The 17,607-nt window shown below is 38.7% G+C and overlaps 2 protein-coding genes across 3 annotated transcripts in view; both read left to right on the top strand.

Moving 5' to 3' along the window:
* Positions 1-973: 973 nt before the first annotated feature.
* On the top strand, positions 974-4,717 carry LOC148734780 (uncharacterized). The gene is made up of 3 exons (XM_088755459.1): positions 974-2,321; positions 2,735-2,855; positions 3,089-4,717. The coding sequence occupies exons 1-3, from the start codon at positions 1,965-1,967 to the stop codon at positions 3,913-3,915; spliced, it is 1,305 nt and encodes a 434-aa protein (XP_088611585.1). The 5' UTR covers positions 974-1,964; the 3' UTR covers positions 3,916-4,717.
* A 3,433-nt stretch (positions 4,718-8,150) lies between these two features.
* Positions 8,151-17,607, top strand: part of LOC111326901 (uncharacterized) — a 41,575-nt gene continuing 32,118 nt past the window's right edge. Inside the window, exons 1-4 of one of the 2 annotated variants that reach the window (XM_088752255.1) lie at positions 8,154-8,569; positions 14,500-15,240; positions 16,276-16,361; positions 17,234-17,450. In XM_088752255.1, the coding sequence (XP_088608381.1) occupies positions 8,509-8,569; positions 14,500-15,240; positions 16,276-16,361; positions 17,234-17,450 (1,105 nt within the window). In that variant the 5' untranslated portion in view covers positions 8,154-8,508. Of the gene's footprint in view, positions 8,570-14,499; positions 15,241-16,275; positions 16,362-17,233; positions 17,451-17,607 lie in introns of both variants that reach the window. The other variant, XM_088752256.1, reaches the window with a different exon arrangement.

Below are 17,607 nucleotides of genomic sequence, written 5' to 3' on the forward strand. Positions count from 1 at the left end.
AATGTTTACTTTGTTTCATGTATTATTTTACTTTAGAGTAAATGCAAGACAGAAATTTCGACGTTTTATCGGAACATTTTGATCTTGTTGATTTTTCTCCTTGGTAACTGTCATATAATCGGTAGACGGTTTTAACTTATATAAACATATACGAAACTAAATAAAGGTTTCTTAAAATGGTGAATTTTTTATGAGGGTGCTAAATCGTAATTTAAATGTTTGCACAATCGTACGTTCTAAATTTACTTTTCGATAGTTGCATTATCTTTAACATCCTGAGGTGCTCAGTGTTTTGTGACAGTTTTATTCATTGTTTTTATAGTTATTAGTGTTATTGTTATTACTATTATTACTTTTCCTGAAATTTGCTTTTATGAAAATAAATGGGATGCATAATTAGTGATCAGAGTTTGCGAACGTAGACTGTAGAAAACATTATACTTCAATAAGTTCCTCAGGAAGTAATAAAGTAACGTAACGACTTCTTGAGAAACTCACTTATCCTACTCTTCGCTCATACGTTCACGGAAGAGCCTAACCATTGAATTGACTCCATATTATTGTGGCAAAATTGTTATCGCTGTTTTGAAGCCGTTACTATGACAGAATTGTTATTATAAAAATTACAAAATTGAGAGCATCAGAATTATATAATGTAATTGTTCTTAAAACAAGCCAGTCGGGGTTGAGAAAACTAAATTGCAAGAAGTAACGCGATAATTATGTTTTTTCTTTCGAGCTTTTCTCGTGTGTTCTCAACTTTACTTTGATTTATATGTATATGTGCACGATCCTCACAGTAAAGCACTATTTAAGCAATAGTGAAAATCAGACCTGAAAAAATTCATACCTGTACGGGATTCGAACCATTGACCTCTGCGATACTAGTGCAGCGCTCTACCAATTGAGCTAACAAGCCAACTGGGAGCAGGCCATCAAACTAGAGCGCTGCACTAGTATCGCAGAGGTCAGTGGTTCGAATCCAGCACAGGCCTGAATTTTTTCAGGTCTGATTTTCACTATTGCTTAAATAGTGCTTTACTGCGAGGATCGTGCACATATACGTTTCATAACCGCATTTCAGATATATGTATTTCATATATTCGTTGTGTTTACTTTGATTGGTCAATACAAGATTGACCCGTCATAGCTAAATCAAAGAATTAATGATATTCTCAGTCTCGCAGTAATCTTAATTACTTTAGGTTGTGCGTGTAACTCTGTAAAATACACCCACGACTCCAAATACGTAGTGATTATAATTTTCATCGTGGCGCTATCATGACGTCTGGTAGAATACTGATACACAGTGGCCATCGTTGTGACTATACACCGAATGTAAATATGACGTCCAATTTGAATTGCCATCGTTCTGGACTGACTAGCCTCGTCTTCACGTGGAAACACAAAAGGATTATTACATGTGTGAGAGGCTAGTCAGTCCAGAACGATGGCAATTTAAATTGGACGCCATATTTGCATTCGGTGTATACCGCCACACATCGTATACTCAAATTAGCGCTGGTTCGCCCGTTCAGTAAATTTTCTGTCAGTCGAGAAGATGATATTGTATCAATGTAGGCGCTACATAACGAGACGTTTGATTATAGTTCTGCTGATTCATTTCACCTGAGTTATGTAATTCTTGACCTATTGACACGTCACCAGTCACTAAAAGCAAACGATGCAGTGTTTTGCCGCGTTAAGTTCGACTAAAGCTTGAAAGCTTTTCTCTGCTTTTTATTTGTTTTAACTGGCACTTCCATTGTTAAGAAGTTTTAACGTCAGTGGAAAGCATGATTATCAGTGTTTGCCCAAAAAGCAGATGATGTTTTCGGAAAATATACGAAAGTGGCCATTACAATTCCTTAAAAAATTTCTTGGAAAGTACCCTTAGAGGAAAGATCAGTCATAAATATCGTGGGTTTTTACCTGAGGTTTTATGATCTTGGGTGGTGTTCGAGATGAACTATCCTGTTTCTCTTTGGTTTCCTGTTACTGCGCTCCATGTTTTTGGAATAACTTGCAGCCTAGAACAGCGCTACATGCAGGGTGCTATTAAAACAGTTTTAAATCACAAGCTAAATGGCCACCAGATTAGGACTCTTAATGGTTCTACCTTGTTGTCTTGCGCTCATTCGTGCTTAATAGATGCCAGATGCGTGTCCACGAACTTTGGAGTTTCCTCTCCGGAGAAACATCTTTTGTGTGAGTTAAATGATCAAGGAGGTTCCTTTATGCCCGGTGATAAATTGGTATACGCTGAGGGATTTACATATTCTGCCTATTCTGCAGTTTTTCAAAGAAGTATCTACGTGAAGGTGGGTGGCAAAGTTCTTTTTTTTTACATGTTGCCAAAGAAACAAAGCTGTAATGTCTGTGTTGGTAGATTAACTTTTAAAAGGTATTCATCTCTGTTATTTTCTTCTAGTCGCCCTATTTCAATACCTCATTTCTTTCTAAAAAATTCTGTTTGCCCCATTTCCTTAACTCGCATGAAAAAAAAGAAAAACTCGTACTTTTTACTTCCAAACGTAAATTATGACCATTATCTCAACTTTCTGAGGAGTTTTAAAGCAACCGAAAGGTTCGTTTTGAAATGTTTTACTGAGCTATGGTTAGTAGACTTGAACTCCGAGTTGGTTCGTCGTTACAGATGCGACTTTGTGTTAAGTCCATTACCTTTGCCGGCCTAACTTCAGTTATTTTTCTTACAATTTTACCATTGTGTCAGGACGAATGCGACCAGATGGTCTGTCTCAATGAGGGCCAATGCCATTACAACAAGGACAAACAGAAATATCAGTGTAAATGCATACTTCCGTGGTTTGGGGACGCGTGCGAAAAGAAGATCGGTAAGCAACATTGTTATAAATCCCAATGCATTGCAACCCGAACGTTTATTTTATATAATAATATGAGAATATGCATGGTGAGCATGTACCAAATTGCGCCATCTGCTTTATGCTTTGTCAAAAATTGATGTATCTAAAAGGTGAAATAACGTTTCGTTCTTTGTGCATGTAATGTGTATGGATAGAAATTTTCGTTCCTCTCTGAGCAATGGTTGTCCTTGTTGCGTTATTAGATATCGAATATCACTTCACTACACTGGGTGCAACGGGTAAGTCTGGGCCAGTAAGTAACGCACTCTACCAGGGTACATCACTGGAAGGGATCTTAGTGAAAGACGGTTTGCAATCATGGAACATTCCTTTATCGGCCACGTATCGCCTCGAAGTGTGCGGAGCCACGGGTGGGAATCAAGGGGGATTAGGTACCATTGCTGGTAAAGGAGCCAAAGTGAATGGGACGGTCTATCTTCAACAAGGAACGCAGCTGACAGTTTTAGTGGGACAGCGAGGCAAAAGGGGTGGGGGTGGTGGGGGAACTTTTGTTGTGTTTACAGGCAGTAGCAGCCCATTAGTTGTGGCCGGCGGGGGTGGTGTGGCTGACATTGTAGATGGTGATCCTGGTCAGGCCGGGTTAAGTGGTAGTGTCAATCCTGGAGGAAAAGGGAAGGGAGGGAAGGTCTGCATGTCGGGGAATGATGCAGAATTACTTGGTGTTGGAGGTGGCGGAGGTCTTCTCACGGATGGACGCTGCTATAGGGCATCCAGTTGTAACAAACCATGTGACAAGGGAGACGGAGGCAAGTCTTTTCAAGCGGGAGGAAAAGGCGGATACACCAAGGTAAACAAGTGTGCAGGAGGATTCGGTGGCGGGGGAAATTGTGGAGGAGGGGGTGGATACTCTGGTGGCGGGGTGCAAGTCGATGGCAAGAGTAAAAACTTGGACCTTCATGCCGGAGGTGGTGGGTCTTTTTTCCCTCCTAATGCTAACTGGACAGCGGTGTCTGGAGGATGTCCTGGCGGCGATGGTTATGTTTTGTTTAAAATTGTAGCAATCGATTGATTATACTACTTGGAAGACCATGGCTTTTACAATTATTGAATTTAAAGTGAGGTCGTTAAATGCAATCTATGAGCGATGGTCTGTGAAAGGTCTTTACTTACCCTCTAGCACAAAGTTGTCAATATTGCAAAAACTCTTTTTAAGAAGGATTTTAAAGGAGGGCCTGCATGTCTTGAATTAATGTTTAGTAGTAACTGTGGAAATTTCAGTGTTCTCTTGCGTAAAGTTTGAAATATTGCAAAAAACTCTTTTTAAAAACGATTTTAAAGGAAGGCCTACATGTATTAAATTAATGTTTAGTAGTAACTGTGGAAATTTCAGTGTTCTCTTGAGCACGGGGCATGCTAGAAAACCTATTTTTTTAATACCTGTTTGCATACTAAAGGAGTTCACTCACATGCAGCGACTTTCAGGGTGCCCCGCGAAAAATTATTGACGATTTGCACTATTTCTCCCCCAAAAATACAACCAAATTCAATGGGTATCACCGTCTGTGTAACACAACAAAAGCAGGTATACCTCTGGACTAGGAATCTTATGCACAACATAATATGAAACTTTATTGTGCAGCCGGCGGCTCACGTGGGCAATATGAAGCGAATCCCGTGTTTTGATTAGCTACCCCGTGGGGGCAAGATCGCCCGCCTTGATCCCGCGCACGGAAAACGGATTGCGTGTAGCGGACTTACGTAGTTCGTAATTTTTTAGCAAATAACGACGATGGAGCCGCAATAAAGCCACGAAAAAATGGCTTTATTGCGCTACAAACACCGTTCAATTTCTCTTGGCTCTCGTAATAAACAAGTCATTCTTGATTCTTATAATATCCAAAATTCTTTTGCTTTGTAATAAATCCTTTTTTGACCAAGCCCGTTCGGTCAAGATGGCTGGATATTATTAGCCTCGTTCTTTTTTTGGTTTTTATGGACCTCCATAAACTTCAGCCATCTTGATCTCACGCTTGGTCAATAACGCATAATATTATGCAAGGTGATGCAATGAGAGTGGGTGGGGTCACAAGGCGTATCGTGACGAGATGCGAAATGACATCCCTAATTTTTTCCGTTCAGTTTGGCTCTTTCTTTTTGGATCTATGTTGGCTCAGTGAATTATGAGGACGATATCTCTCTCCTGTCCTTCCTGACAGTGCATGGTGGTTTGATTTTGCAATGAAAAGTTTCGTTTCAGCTGCGTGCACCAATGCATTTAGTGTTGACCATAAGTTCGCTGACTCATTAAAGGAATATGTTTTTCATATTTCGTAATCAAAACCGTGAAATTAATTGAAAAAATTAACAACAGCAACAACTACAACAACAAGACAAGTAGCTTCTCAGAAACAAGCTTTTCTTCCGACTTCACAATATCAACAATGCGTTTTTCGAAGAGTTTAAGTCATATATTGTCGTTAATTATGAATTGTCAGGCAGTCTTGAAGTTTGTTCGTACTCATGCTGGGTGTATTCTTCGGCTTCTCGCGAACCAAAACATTAAGAGTTGCATGAGCTCAAGTATTTTCTGTGTTCTTTTTTATCAAACTAGTGAACGCTGGTTTTTTGTAAACTTCAAGCTTGGTTTCTGGCCTCGTAGTATCAATCAGTGAGAAGTAAATTAATTATGAGTTATCAGTCAGTGTTGATGTTTGTTTTTCACTCAAGCTAAATATATCTCTCGGTCTTTTAAAAACTGCAGAACGTTAGAAAAGTATAGCCGCTGAAATGAAACAAACTGAAACAAAAGCTCCAAAATTGAGCTAACACATGCACCCTCCGATCTTTAACCAAAAAGCCGGTTGATTTGCATTTGAACTTTATCAAAGTCAGTGACGTGAATTAAGGAGCCCTAGATGGTCTCGGATAAAATTTCCTCTTGGCAGTTTTTCCTTCAATGTAAATTGTATGGGACTGATTGTTTAGATGATATACAACATGACTCGATCGGTTTGCGAAAGTGAGGGCGTATTGATTGTCCGCAAAATGTTTTACGCTCTTAAAGAATCTGAAACGCCTACTCGGTGCTTTTGTTAATGAAATAAAACAAATCAGATACAATGAATATATGAAGTTCATATATTTTGAAATGCGGTATTAGATACGTATGATGCACGATCCTCGCAGTAGAGAGCGCTATTTATGCAATAGCGAAAATCAGACCTGAAAAAAAAAATCAATATTTTTTTTCAGGTCTGATTTTCGCTATTACATAAATAGCGCTCTCTATTGCGAGGATCGTGCATCATACGTATCGAACAAATCAACCGTAAAGGAGTCGTTCTTGACCCTCATCTCGCACACAGACATGTACATACAGCTATTTCGTGGGCTTCGTCATGCCATCACGCTGCAACAGAACAAAGGAAAACACTTATCACGTCAATGACCTCTAAAGGCTTTACGTTTTTCCCTGTATATAAAATCAAGTCCGAATGAATATTCATCACAGCCTTATTTTAAGTTGCGCAAGCATTTTATTGGGTATTTTTTAATCGAATCGAATATATACGCTTTATATGTGCCGTAGTAGATAACTGAGTAGATAAAACCAATAATAATTGAAAAACGAGTGTTAACTGTTTTCTTCTTTAGCGTCAAATCCAAACATTTCCTATCGTATACGTGACTTAGAGTACAACTGCTCAGGAAGTTCAGCTTTTTTGTTTTACGTAACAGGAAAATGTTCCGCACTTCAGTCAAGTACAGTATTTCCTGTCTGATAGCCAACATAATATGTTAAGGCAGATTTCAACTTCGTCCCCACAGCAGAAATTGTAAGAAACAGTTATAATCGCTGGAGTCCTGAAGCGATTTTATGACCACGGTTTGGGAGGTAAACGACTCTCGCAGTTTCAGGTCACTGCGTATACCTCACACACTTCTAGGCAATTAACAGCAAATTGCCTATGAATCAAGAAGCAATCGTGACGTTAACGTTCTCTTCGACTTTAGAATTTCTATTGCACAGTTAAATTTACAACGATTAAAAAATAGCCTACAGAGAGAAATAAACATTACATAGATGAACCCCGCGTGCAAATGTTATCTCCTTTCAAGATTCCTTTAGTAAACAACAGACAAATAACGAATACTTCAAAATCTTGTTGAAGATAACGTTTAAGAGTACGTTGATTCGCTTAGAATTAATAAATGAATTGACAGATGAAATTTTCTGCGAGTTTTACAATGCGTGAGGTATTCTGGACAGAAACAATCAAATGCGTTTATTAATTCAATGCTGAAGATTACCTTTACTTCAGAATGAATAATAATTACAATGATGTTACTCTTCGTTGATTCCTTTTAACACTGTCATGATATTGGTAAATCTGCCTTTTCTAAAGGACAAATTTTACTTCGGTTTTTTTTATTGACTTAGCGAAGAAATGTAACTATGAACTTCAGATCTTTAATGCACAATGTTGTATCTGTCCTTGACTGATCAACTCAGCTTAAGGTATCGCGGACTGTATGTTGATGTTAAGTAGACTTGAGGATGCACGAAAAGATTCGAGATAGAAGCGAAAAAAATTAAATGCAATTTAACTCTCTTTAGATATAATCAGTTCTTTCCACTTCGACAACATGCTGAATAATTTACAATTGAACTGTAAGATTCGGCCGGACTATAAACAGAGTCTTGTAAAATGAGGAGAAATCAGTAATACAAGCACGTCTCGTAAAACTACTCAGTTGGAAAGTGCCAGAAGCAACTGTAGTTTCAAACTTTTGCGTTGCGGGAAGCCAACACGGTTTCTAAAAAAGTTGGACTATTATTACCTTGGTACCCATCAATAAACCAGCTTGGTTCGTAAACACGTCATCCCTGATCAACTCCCTTAACATTGGCTGATCATTTAAATAACAATGTCTCCCGCAAATATACTTTATTATTAATAGGTGAACGCAATGATATTGGTCTCTCGAAAGGAACCGATCTTCAAAAGAGCTTTTTTTAAGAATATGTCTATTCCTACAACTATAGGTCGTAAAAATTTGGCGTTCTAGAAGTTTCATTCATCTCTTCAATATTTTGTAAGTGTTACAAGTCTAGCCACACTTTCTCGAAGGGAAAAATAGAGTCTTGATCGACAAAATTAAATATATTCCTCCCGTTTTATGATTCAATATATCTCTGTCTTGACCCGACAACTCAATTTGTAACATATCTTTTTGTTTTCCTTCAACCGCAGACGAAACAAATATATTGAAAGGCTGTGTTTGCCAGTAAGAGTAATTTTAGTTGATGTTTCGCCCACTTTGTTCAACATAAGTCCAACATTTCAACAAAACATAGTTTAGCGATAAAAAAGAAATAATGAATAGCCCATTGTGGGTTTCGGTTGTTTTTCGGCGTTGCCAAGGTAATTATGACGTGGCAAACTTAAAGAAGCAAGTGCAACTTTTCCCCTCATTTACATTCAAACGTGCGTGAGTGAAACACCAAATCTACTCGTTCAAAGATCGAAGGAATTTTATTCCAAATTCACCGGTTAAAATTTTGTTTTTCTGCTGTGTCCTTCTCTTCAATAACCTTCGGACTATAACGGGTTGAAATTTTTTGCGAAAGACGACCCCACTGATCACATTACACTTGACGATGGCGAAGGTTTCATTCATAATGACATTACTGATCTTTCACGGCTGTCTTTTTTGTCACGGTAAGTGTTCACTGTTTTTCACCATTTGCTCACATTATTGCTTTTTAACCGTTTAATTCGTCGCTTAAAGCGAAAGTGATACAATGCAAAATGATCGGCTTAGAGAGTAAGATGCAATAACGGTTGAACTCCCAATGAATAAATTATAACCACAGCTGAGCTCGGCGGTATACCGTGAACGTATCATCAAAGCGCATCTCTAACATGTTACTTATCCTCTTAGTTGTGGATAAAGCTCGTTCCCTGACCTACTGAAGCACTTGTGACTTTGTATATCTTTGAAGTTACTTTTAAAGAGGACTTTATTCGCATTCAGCAGCCATTTTGCTGTTGTAGAAAAGTTTGCAAGTTCTCCACAGCTTGATACCTTACGAATCTCTATTTCTTTGTTAGCTATGACGGTCATGATACTTCCGGGTCTTTTAACAGTTCGAAACTGACATCATACGACGTTGATCGAAGCAATCAATGCAAGTTAGTCGAAACTAACCCTCTACGGTTTTTCAAAATTTCAGCACAGATAACTCGCTTAGACCAATTATATACAAGAAAAAAAAACATTGCTTTCGTGTTATCGTTACTGCATTGTTAGTAGACGGATTTTAAAAATGTATGTCTTCGTGGAGCTGGTGTTTTTGCGAAAAAAGAAGAATTGAACTACGTATCCTCGCTCTTTTTGTTCCGAAGTTACGTAATGCAGATGTTTTCTGAGCATGTTGATTTTGAATGTTCTACTATATAAGCTGTCTCAGTTGACGAAAACATCATCAAGGAGTTTTCTTGCACATGCAGGAAAGGAAATTTCTCTTGATTTGTTCGTGCTAAATTGTAAGCCATGTTTCCTTAACAACAGTGACAGAATAGTTGTCTATTTTGAGATAACCATGGAAACAAAATACTTGAAATCGTGACCGTTTCCCATGCGCCTTTGGGTTATCAAATAGGTATTCCATCAAAAGAGAGGGCATATGGTATTTCGCGGACTGAACTGGACTGGACTGGACTGGAATAGTAAAACGCGGACTAGTGAAACGCGGACTAGTAAAACGCGGACTAGTAAAACGCGGACTTAACAACAACAACAACAAAAAAAAAAACAATTTCATACAAAGGCGATCACAAGACTTAATGGCGAGCCAGTTTAGTGAGTGACAATCCCTGTTTGACCTTTAAGCTACACATGGGTTTGACATGCACCAGATACAAACGAATTTATAAGTTTAGGCTAAGAAAGAATTTTATTCAGCACCAGTTCAAAATCCTAAAATACACTTTCGTCGTAAATTTCACAGCAGAAACGCAGGAATTCGATGAATAAAAGTCGCATTAAATCTCCTTGTGTCTAGGTAGAAAGAGTCTCATTGACTTCAGCTTTTCGGTGGAAGAATAACCGATTTACACATGCCATTACAGAAAACAAACAAGCAGACTGACGACTCCAAAACACATGTTTGCATTCACTTACAATTTGACTTTCCGTGACATTTTAAAACGGAACAGAGGTAAATCTTCGAAGATTAATCGTCGTTGGAAATAAAAAATACTTTTCGTAAGATCTCTGTTTTTCTCTTTACGAGAAAATCGTCGCATGATCAGTTAACTCGTGTGTGTTTCTTCCACCGAAAAGCTGAAGTCAATGAGACTCTTTCTACCTAGACACAAGGAGATTTAATGCGACTTTTATTCATCGAATTCCTGCGTTTCTGCTGTGAAATTTACGACGAAAGTGTATTTTAGGATTTTGAACTGGTGCTGAATAAAATTCTTTCTTAGCCTAAACTTATAAATTCGTTTGTATCTGGTGCATGTCAAACCCATGTGTAGCTTAAAGGTCAAACAGGGATTGTCACTCACTAAATTGGCTCGCCATTAAGTCTTGTGATCGCCTTCGTATGAAATTGTTTTTTTTGTTGTTGTTGTTGTTGTTGTTGTTAAGTCCGCATTTTACTAGCCCGCGTTTTACTAGTCCGCGTTTTACTAGTCCGCGTTTTACTAGTCCGCGTTTTACTAGTCCGCGTTTTACTAGTCCGCGTTTTACTGGTCCTCGTTTTACTAGTCCGCGTTTTACTAGTCTGCGTTTTACTAGTCCGCGTTTTACTACTCCGCGTTTTACTAGTCCGCGTTTTACTAGTCCGCGTTTTACTAGTCCGCGTTTTACTAGTCCGCGTTTCACTAGTCCGCGTTTTACTAGTCCGCGTTTTACTAGTCCGCGTTTTACTACTCCGCGCTTTACTAGTCCGCGTTTTACTAGTCCAGTCCAGTCCAGTCCAGTCAGCGAAATACCATATGCCAAAAGAGAGGCCATTTCAGGGAAAGTTACTCTGATTAGCGAGGAAAAAAAAAATCATGATACAATATCAATGATCATTTGACAATCAATCATTGATCGATATGCTAACATGTACCAAGTTCGCGTGTGTCCAATATCGCCATCTTAGTCGAATTCCGCCCACTCTTTTCACTAATGTCTTAATAAATTTTGTTTTCTTTTTAAATGGAGAAGGTGATCACAAAAAAAAACTGAGGACAAATAGTTCAACTTTGATGATCACAGAGTAGAGAAGAGGACCCTCAAGAAATGCTGAAGACACTCTGAATCAAATGTATTTTGGCCCCACCGTCTCGACGAATTGAATCATTCAAGGTCACATCATCAAACTTTAAGAGTCGTCGCTTTCAACATCTCACAAAAACGTGTTACACTCGTTAGTCTTGGTCAGGCGTTGGAGATCGGCGTGTCCTGGTTTTCAGTTAAAAGAGAGCAAAAAATACATGCACTCGGCAAACATAACATTAACCAAAAAGTAACAAAGAAAAAAAATAGAAAAAGGAAGGGAAGGCGCCCCTTTGATAGAGATTATTTTTTATGGCATTATTGCACCACCAAGGTTTAAAATAATATCTAGTCAATTGGACACCCCTTTTCAAAAACCGTCATTATTTAACTGTAAAGAATTGCGATAAAATCGAAAAGTTTAAAAAATTAAAAACCATCTTGGTTTTAGAAAAATGCGACGACGATTCGACGTTCGCTTAACGTCATTATCAAGTCAATAACGAGTAAAAAGAGAACGAATATAAATGTAAAAGAATTCCTAAGAGACACGGATAACAAAATTGAAAATATGTAAATAACAAAGAATTCACACACAGAGTCACGTAAAGAGTTTGGCTCTAAAAGAGAAGAAGCCCCCTATTGTCAATAATCGATGCGTCGTTTATAAATTCGAATGTGATCTCTGCGACGCAGATTATGTCGGGTGTACCGCCCGACACTTTCACCAGGGCATTAACGAAGACAAACACTCTGCAATCGGAAGGCATCTTAACCAACACGGTTTATTGAAAAGTAATTTGGTTGATAAGTTGTTTTCTGTTCTAAAGAAATGTCGATCAAAGTTTCACTGTCTAATCTTTGAGATGTTATTCATTAGGGAACTGAACCCCGAGTTAAATACTCGGAAAGACTATTCGCGCCAAACTCTACGGACTTTGCGTGCGAATATGTGACTCTGCGTGTGAATTCTTTCTTATTTACATAGTTTCAATTTTGTCATCTGTGTCTCTTCGGAATTCTTTTACATTTATATTCGTTCTCATTTCACTCGTTATTGACTTGATAATGACGTTAAGCGAACGTCGCAACTTCGTCGTATTTTTCTTAAACCAAGATGGTTTTTAGTTTTTCAAACTTTTCGATTTTATCGCAATTCTTTATAGTTAAATTGTTCAACAAATCTCTTCTCCTGCGTCGTCATTATCAAATAAACCTAGGTTTTTTTAGCATCAAATTTTATTGAGTGAACAGGATGAAATGCCTGGGTCGTCCCGATACTCTGAATGTCTGCGCAAACATGTATCTTGTTTGTAACAAGAGCAAAAAGACTACGGTAAATCCACAGTCAAACACACTGGAGAAGCAAAACAAGCAAATTATAATGCGAAAGCATATCCAATACTACATCGCATTTTTCATGAAATGCTCCTGACACGAAGGAACGAACAAATAATCAATCTGAAAATTCATCCTCAACCAATAATGACGACAATGAGACAAATCACCCATCGCTAGTCCCTCTAGATCCAACGCGGACAACGACAGTAAATAAGAACTTACTTCCATGAATATCAGCAATCTTACTTCCGAAAGGATCGCCGTTTGGATCCACAAACAATTTTGCTTTCACGGCTCCTTGTTCATTATGATTATTGCCTATTGAAAATTTGCTATTAATTCCGAGAGATCATGCACTGATCAATTACAATGTTCAATTCAATTTCCGAAGTTTTGGTTTATGTTCCTGTTCTTCCTAACTATCTGTTATCAATTGAAAACGTGTCGATCACTCTGGGAGAATCACCAATTAATTCGACTTTTAATGCCTTTTATGATCCTATCACCAAAATATTTCTTTGTCTCCAATTAAGAAATGGTTAGCGTGGAGCGTGCGGCCATCGAGTTATGGATGCACGCGGGAGGTTGCTAAGCACGAAAGAAGCGTAAGAGTCGCACGAGGCGATAGCCTCGTGCGACTCCCTCTTCTTGAGTCCTTAGCAAACCTCCCAAGTGCATCCATAACTCGATGGTTGCACGTTGCACGCTACCCATTTCTTTTATAACATTGAGACTTTCAAACATCTTTCGTTTCGTGTATAAATATTTATTGAAATTCGCTCTGTTTACCTGCACAATCAGCGCGCGAAAATGTTCATTCAAAAACTGACAAAGCGACACAGCAACAATTTCCTGAATCATTTCGGTGAGATAATTTGCGTTTTTTCGATCTCGGACTAACAATTTATTTAGTACAGTGAAAGAAGAGACAACTAAGGCTTCTAGGAAAGTACATTTTGAACAACTCACAAGTACAGTTTTGATCGCCGGAAGCATTTAAATGGTTTCCCACTCCGGAAAAGTTTTACAATGAACGCTTGTACAGAATTTTATAATTGCTAAATCGCTGAAACGCACTTTCTAAAATTGATGCTATTTATTTCTCACCTCAAAGGGTTGATACAGACCAGTTTGTTGTTTTCTTGGTCTTTTCTAAGTGTCTTTCTTCAACCAGCTGGTTAAGCTCCTGCTCACTTAAGTTCCCAAATCTCGAACTCTTAGCTGGAGGCCCGTCAAAAAAATTTAGCTCGAAATTTCGCTGCTCACATGAATCATCTTCCTCATCTCCGGAAAAATTACAAGATTTTTTTATATTTCACCAGCAAAAATCCCACATAAAACAGGGATTATGTTGTATGTAGTGGCAACATCGACGAAAAAGTTGCCGGGGAAATAAAAAAAAAGCAAAACAAACTGACGTCAGCGTGCAACCCATGGGCAAATGGATCGAGCGTATGAGCCAATCAGAACGCGCGCTTTTGTAATAAAAAGAAGTGGGTAGGTTGTCAACTGAGAAATTTTCATTTTTTCTCTCACATCTGTGAGAATATAAGAGTGGACTGCTAATAAAAGCAAGTCACCCAGTTGATTGATGTTAATGTCACCGTTATTCGTTTTGTTTTTTACAAAGGGTAGAACAACTTTTGTGAGAGTCATTACCAGTACTAAGAGAATGATATCAAATATGCCTGAAACTCGCTTAACTAAACAAATGATAAATGTTCGTTAGAAAACTAATCAAAAGAGAAAACTTAGGAGACAAGTATTAAAGCCATGTAATTGAATGTTGCTATGCCAAACTGAGTGAAAATTCGAATCCTTTATTAGGTGCATTGACGCGGTATTATTGTTCTCACCGCTTGTATTTCACTTTCCTTATTTGTTCAGCCAGCACGTCTCTCAAACTTTTACTCTATTCACAATGGCAACTACAATATGTATTTAAACTCACTATATGCTTTCCTTCCCTGTCCGAAATTGCGACATTCTAAACTACACAGCCTTCCTGACCTTGATCGCTATACTTTAACTTCAGATTCCGCTACAACCACTTATATCGCATCCAGCCCAACCACAATGGCTGGAGTTGAAGGAACTACCACCGCAGCCGTTGCAAACACATCTATAGTATCTGCAGATGTGGTAAATGCTACTGCAGGCGGAGGTGGTGTATCATCCACTACAGCTGGTAGTGGAGAAGTAACTACCACTGTATCAAGCGAGGGAAACGTAATTGCCACTTCAACTACAACAGGAGGAGTAACTACCTCGGCAGTGTTCGGCGATGGAGTGACTGCTACAGGAGTGGTTGGAGGAGTAGTAACGACCGCAGCAGGAGAAGAGACACCCACTTCAGTAGCCAGCTCGGCAGTATCCGGCGATGGAGTGACTACTACGGGAGTGGTTGGAGGAGGAGTAACGACCACTGGAGATGCAGCAGGAGGAGTAACTACCTCGGCAGTGTCCGGCGATGGAGTGGCTACTACAGGAGTGGTTGGACGTGGAGTAACGACTACAGCAGGAGAAGAGACAGCCACTTCAGTAACCAGCTCGGCAGTAGTCGGGAGTGAAGGTACTAATACAGCAGTAACCGGAGGAGCAGTAACCAGCACAGCGTCAGTGAGTGTTATCGCAATCACTACGACAGGAATTGGAGCAACAACCTCAACAGCTGGAGGAGGAGAAACTTCATCGGCAGTAGATGGAGGTGAAGTATCTCCGACAACCACGCAAACAGCACCACCTCCAAGCAGTGTTTACGTGGACAATAGACCAGGCAAGTACAACAATCAGATTTTTGGGGAACTGTTGTGGCCATAAGATGGGAAAGTGTAATGAATACTTGATCATCAAGGACAAGTTGACGTCGTCATGACAGCTTTTTGGAAAGATGACATTGGCTTTTACAAATTGAATTTGGTGGTTTACTTTTAAAATATTTATATGTGCACGATCCTTCGCAGTAAAGCACCATTTGAGCAATAGCGAAAATCAGACCTGAAAAAAATTTCAGGCCTGTACGGGATTCGAACCACTGACCTCTGCGATACTAGTGCAGCGCTCTACCAATTGAGCTAACAAGCCAACTGGGAGCAGGCCGTCAAATTAATTCGACATAAACCCGTAGATGATAAATCAATCAACAACAAACATATGAAACATATGTATGAACTGCGGTTATGAAACGTATATGTGCACGATCCTTCGCAGTAAAGCACCATTTGAGCAATAGTGAAAATCAGACCTGAAAAAAATTTCAGGCCTGTACGGGATTCGAACCACTGACCTTTTTCTGACCACTGAATTTTTTTCAGGTCTGATTTTCACTATTGCTCAAATGGTGCTTTACTGCGAAGGATCGTGCACATATACGTTTCATAACCGCAGTTCATACATATGTTTCGTATGTTTGTTGTTGTTTTAAAATATTCTTTGTCAGAAACTATGCTGGTTTTTAAGATGTCTGGTTTCATCGCAATTAGACTAACGCTCTTATTCCAATAATTTTCTTATCCTTAATGTTCATTATTTTTGAAGAAAGATCAAAGTATATCCAGATCATATCGACAGCTGAATCTATTTGTACACCTCACAGTTTCGCGCCATCAAAATCTGTGCTTACGGAAGCTATTTATTTCCATCATCCCAGCTTCTTCAAAGAATATTACTACAATCCTGCAAGCAAACAAAGTGCAAAAGAAAATGAGTCAACGCAACAACATGATCGCGCTTACCAAACGAGTATGAATACTAAAATGAGCCTTTACATAATTTAAATTGCCCTCTTTTTGTTCCATTTTCTACTATTCAGGTCCAGAGGTATCACTCACTGTGACAGTCACAACTGATTGCTCCGGCAGCAAGTTGGCCAGCTTAAACCAAAGCATAATAAATGGCGTAAGTAGGGAGCTTGGTTACTTTCATTTCAAAGGATTTATCATCATCTCCTGGCTGCTCTTATCCAAAACGACATATAAATATGCTTCACTGTGCTTTTTGTCAAACAATAAGAAATATACTTGAATTCTAGATGAAGGTAGAAAAATTGTAAACTGAGCAAAAAGGAAGAAAAATAGCTTCGCTTCAAAATCGAATGTCATTTAAATAATTTGGACATTCTTAACCTGTGGCTATTATGAATTGAATAATAGTTAAAAAGATCATTTCTAACTGTAACTGAATTTTTGTCAAATTGAGGAATTTTCTTAATTAATCCGGGCCTGAAAAAGTTTAGCTCTGTATTGGAGCAAGTATTTCATTGCAACCTCTCAGTCACATACAAGACTTTGACCAGTCATGACTCCTTTTCTCGCGTACTCCTACACACGAGGCGTTTCTGTTCTAATTCTCCTGATCTACCGTTATGATAAATATTTAACACTTTTTGTCGCCAAATGAAGAGGTAGTTTACCTATCATTAGCTACTAAAAAGTATGGGACAGGTGGCTTAACCATGACAACCGTGACATGAGCCAGTCGTCAATTGGCTACATGAATAATAAGGAAAGTGAATCACTATGTATATGCGAAAATTTGCCATGGAACCGTAGGGTCTCATCGTTCCTAGATCATACCTTTTAGGTGTGAACGTTTGCAAACGAGTGTCTGTATTTTTTTTTAATGTGTTACTTTTCGTGAATTCGCTTATTTACTTTATTTTTTAATCTATAACAAAATACAGGATGGTTTGATTAATTTTATCATCACCGAATGCAAAGGAAATACACGAAACCTTAAGTTCTTGTCCATATGTTTTTAATAATCCACAGATTTCCTCTACATATAAGGCCTCACGATATTCACTCAAAGACGTGAGAGCTACAAGCGTTACCTGCTCTCCATTGAAAGGGACATATACTCTGTCATTTTACCGTGTAGGATCTTCTGGATCAACGATCGAAGAAGTATTTAAGGCTGGACTTCAACGAGGCGATTTTGGCAATTCTATAACAGCAAATAACACTGTGTACAATTTCGAGTTTCAAGGTAGGTCTTTCCATGGTTTCATTTCCAGTTGTCTGAGTCACGATTCCAGTAATACACAAAGTCGAGGCTAAAAGTAAACTTCCCAGGAGAAACATATTAAAGCCTTAAGCTCGCTACTTTCAATTCATGTTCTTACTGTATTCACCGTTGGTATCGA

This window comes from Stylophora pistillata, chromosome 3 (genome assembly GCF_964205215.1).
Source record: "Stylophora pistillata chromosome 3, jaStyPist1.2, whole genome shotgun sequence".
Lineage (NCBI taxonomy): Eukaryota > Metazoa > Cnidaria > Anthozoa > Scleractinia > Pocilloporidae > Stylophora > Stylophora pistillata.